This window comes from Sinocyclocheilus rhinocerous, unplaced genomic scaffold (genome assembly GCF_001515625.1).
Source record: "Sinocyclocheilus rhinocerous isolate Xijiao unplaced genomic scaffold, SAMN03320098_v1.1 scaffold1850, whole genome shotgun sequence".
Taxonomy (NCBI): domain Eukaryota; kingdom Metazoa; phylum Chordata; class Actinopteri; order Cypriniformes; family Cyprinidae; genus Sinocyclocheilus; species Sinocyclocheilus rhinocerous.
This window is the reverse complement of record NW_015634540.1, coordinates 24,396-27,738: the sequence shown is the minus strand read 5'-3', so window position 1 is coordinate 27,738 and position 3,343 is coordinate 24,396. Positions and strand designations below refer to the sequence as shown.

Genomic DNA, 3,343 nt, shown 5'->3' with positions numbered 1-3,343 from the left:
ATCATTATACCCTATGTGTTTATGAACCAATACTCTGTTTACTTTGTTATTGCCACTCAATCTGTCGTTTGCGAACAATTCTATCTTTGCCTTTTGTACCATTTACATGGTGTGCATTTCTTTGGCCAGTGAGCGAGTCTGTAGATTTCTTAATGAACAGAATCTCCTCCTGCATGAAGCGCAGTGATACGTCTTTTATCCGGTGTGAACTCGCTCGTGTTTTTTCAGGTTTCCAGACTCCGCGAAGCTCTTTACACACGATGAGCACTTGTAGGGTTTTTCTCCAGTATGGATTCTTTGGTGCATTTTCAGATGCATTTTTCAGATGCTTTGGTGCATTTTAGCAAGGCTCTAGTGAAGGCTTTGCCGCACTCGGAGCACACGTGAGCTCTTTTTTTTTGAACGGCTTCTCTCTGGTGTGAATCTGCATGTGAATTTTAAGGTTCCCCTTGCATGTGAAGCTCTTTCCGCAGTGATGACACGTGAAAGGCGTTTCTCCAGTGTGTTTCCACATATGAGTGTTCAGGTTTGATTTTTGCTTGAAACTCTTCCCACACTGAAGGCAAGTGAAGGGGTTCTCTCCGGTGTGAACTCTTATGTGAATCTGAAGGTTTTTCTTCTCTCTGAATCTCTTCCCGCACTGAGGACACTTGAAGGGCTTCTCTCCGGTGTGGATTCTCATGTGTGTTTTAAGCCTGTCTTTACGTGGGAAACTCCTTCCACACTCCACACACGTGAACGGCTTCTCTCCGGTGTGGACTCTTACGTGCAGCGTCAGGAAGTATTTTTGTCTGAAACTCTTTCCACAGTCAGGGCAGGTTAATGAACGTTTGGCTTGCTTTCGTTTAGTCTCGTCTTGGCTCAAATGCTCGTCGCTCTGTGAGCAACTAAATGTTTTTTTTGCTGGACTGAAATCAGAGGAATTCTGATAGTAATGGTGCTTCTCGTCAAAGTCATTCAGGTTGTTTTCTTCCTTCACTTTCATCAAATCTAAAGTGAGAACAAAACAGTCAAAATTTATTCCAAGAAAGGGAATTCTTGTGTGTCGGTCCTTGTATCAACATGTTCTTACTTCTTTGTGAACTGTATTCTTATTGCCAATGTCTGTATTTGTGTTTATATAAAAGATCATAATTTACTGAATGCATTTCTGAAACTAGAGGTGAATCCCTTTTGAGTGATTGCAGGGTCTTGTCTGTTAATGCAAGGATGTATTTTTGTAAATCTGATTATCTGTGTTCATGATGATGTAATATGTACTCTGTAGAACTGCAGCTTGTTAAGATGAATAAATCAAGTAAAAATATAGCAGCAAGCAGCAATTTTCAGGGCCAAGCAGTACAAAAGCAACAAGCCAGCAAACATCACACCAACTACAGCAATGAGTTATTGATGCCATTTTAAGATGATTTTAGTCAAAAACAAATGTGAAAAATCATAAATACAAGCACTACTAATATGATTTAATGGGTTATCACTTTTGACCAAAAGGTGGCACTCTTGGTGAAAACTCAATGTGAGGTGAACATGGCACACACAAAGTTTGGTGTCAATATCTCAAAGCTTTGCAGAAATACAGTCATTTTGGTATCATTCCAGCTAATTCATTGATGTGTTAAACGATAACCATTTTATATATTGACACCAAATCCATAACTTTTTGCCAGCATGGTCTGAAGATGTTCTGGGTCAAATTTGGTGAAAATTGGACGAACGATCTAGGAGGAGTTAAAAAAAAAAGCATGTTTTTTTCAGAAAATCAAATTGGCAAAAAGAAAGTTCGGCTGACTATGGCAAAATTGTTATCTATGTTGTCGGCATGACCCAAAGAATATATTGAGACCAGTTTCATTACAATAGGTTAATACACTCATTATTTATTAGCATTTTTGGAAATGTCATTATAAATTTTGGCCCAAAACATTTTGAGACACATACTGAATTTTGTAACGATACGCCAATGTGTTTGTAAAATATAGCATTTTATGAAAAAATAAATTAAAATGGCTGACGCCCAAAATGGCTGACATGGGAAAATTGGGTATGGTTTGACTCAGCATGCCTCACCGAATGTTAGGGGGGAAAAAACGTTTTGTGATTTTTGGCCAAACCATTGAGAAGTTATAAGCAAAAATAGCCATTTTCATATCTCCAGACCAGTAGGTGGCACTATGCCGAAACTGTGCATAACTGTGCATGGCAAATATGGCCAAAACATCCAGTTTGGTTTCGTGAGACCATAGGAGCTTTCACAACACATAGTTCTAGAAACATAGTTATAGGAACTGGCCGTTTTCCTGGTTGTATTCGCACTGGCAGTTGACAGAGACGTCTACAAACATCAATTGGTCGCCTTCTATTGGTGGCTTGTTAAAACCAATAAATCCTAATGTAATATGTCCCCAAATACACTACAGGAAACCATTTTTTAATGGTTTTAATAGTTGATAGTTTGTAATGGTATGTGTAAATCATTAGAATTTCTGTGATATTGTTTTTTCAGCAGGGTAATGTTCAGGTACGTCCTCAAAACATCTGTTAAAGAGAAATTCATCTGTTGAAGAAGAAATCAAAAAAGTCTTACATGCATCCTATATCACAAGACACTTTATAAATATCTATTTAACATCTGAAACGTCTCCTAGAGGTCTTGCAGATGAGAAAACGCTCTAAAACCACCTCTTCCAGATGAAATTGTTTTTTGTTTTGTTTTGCTTAAACCCATTTATTTCACATCTCCCGTGACTGTGTGTGTAAATATCCTGAAGCTGCCGAAACTCTGTGCCTTAATCAGTAATGAATGATTGAAGAATGATCACACACAAACCTCTCAGTTCCTCAGTATCTTCATCTTTCACTCTGCATGGCTCTGAATAACTCATGTCTTCACTTTCCTCTTTAATAAACTCCATTGTTATAACAGTATGTTTGAATTGCAAAAAGATGTACTAGACAGAAACGATCCGTAGTTTCATCTGGAGTTACTCCTGCTTGTTTGCCACGTTTTGTCGATGAAAATATATTTAACCAATTAATAACCTGAATCCGAGCTCGCTGTTGAAGTGCGTTGAGTAGATGTAAGATGCGCTGCACAACTTTGAACGGAACCGTGTGTTGTTCTTCTTCTTTGGTTTGTTGGCTGCAAACCGAATGCATGCCGCCGCCTACTGGGCTGTTGCGCAATAGTCGGTCTGATTTTGTCCAAAAGCTCTTGATTTATCTCAAGATATATGGAATTATTTTTGTCTTTATTATTCAAACATTCTGTGTTTGAGAGTAAAACTAATTATTTTGTAATTAAAAAATAAAAGAATAAACTTCTTAAGGCTCAAAAATAAAGAAA

At 37.9% G+C, this 3,343-nt stretch overlaps 1 protein-coding gene across 1 annotated transcript in view; it reads right to left on the bottom strand.

The window, feature by feature from the left end:
* The window catches only part of LOC107745881 (gastrula zinc finger protein XlCGF26.1-like), an 11,429-nt gene extending 8,346 nt beyond the window's left edge, over positions 1–3,083 (bottom strand). Inside the window, exon 1 of the mRNA XM_016559907.1 lies at positions 2,828–3,083. Within this exon, the coding sequence (XP_016415393.1) occupies positions 2,828–2,912 (85 nt within the window). The 5' untranslated portion in view covers positions 2,913–3,083. The remainder of the gene's footprint in view (positions 1–2,827) is intronic.
* Positions 3,084–3,343: the final 260 nt, after the last annotated feature.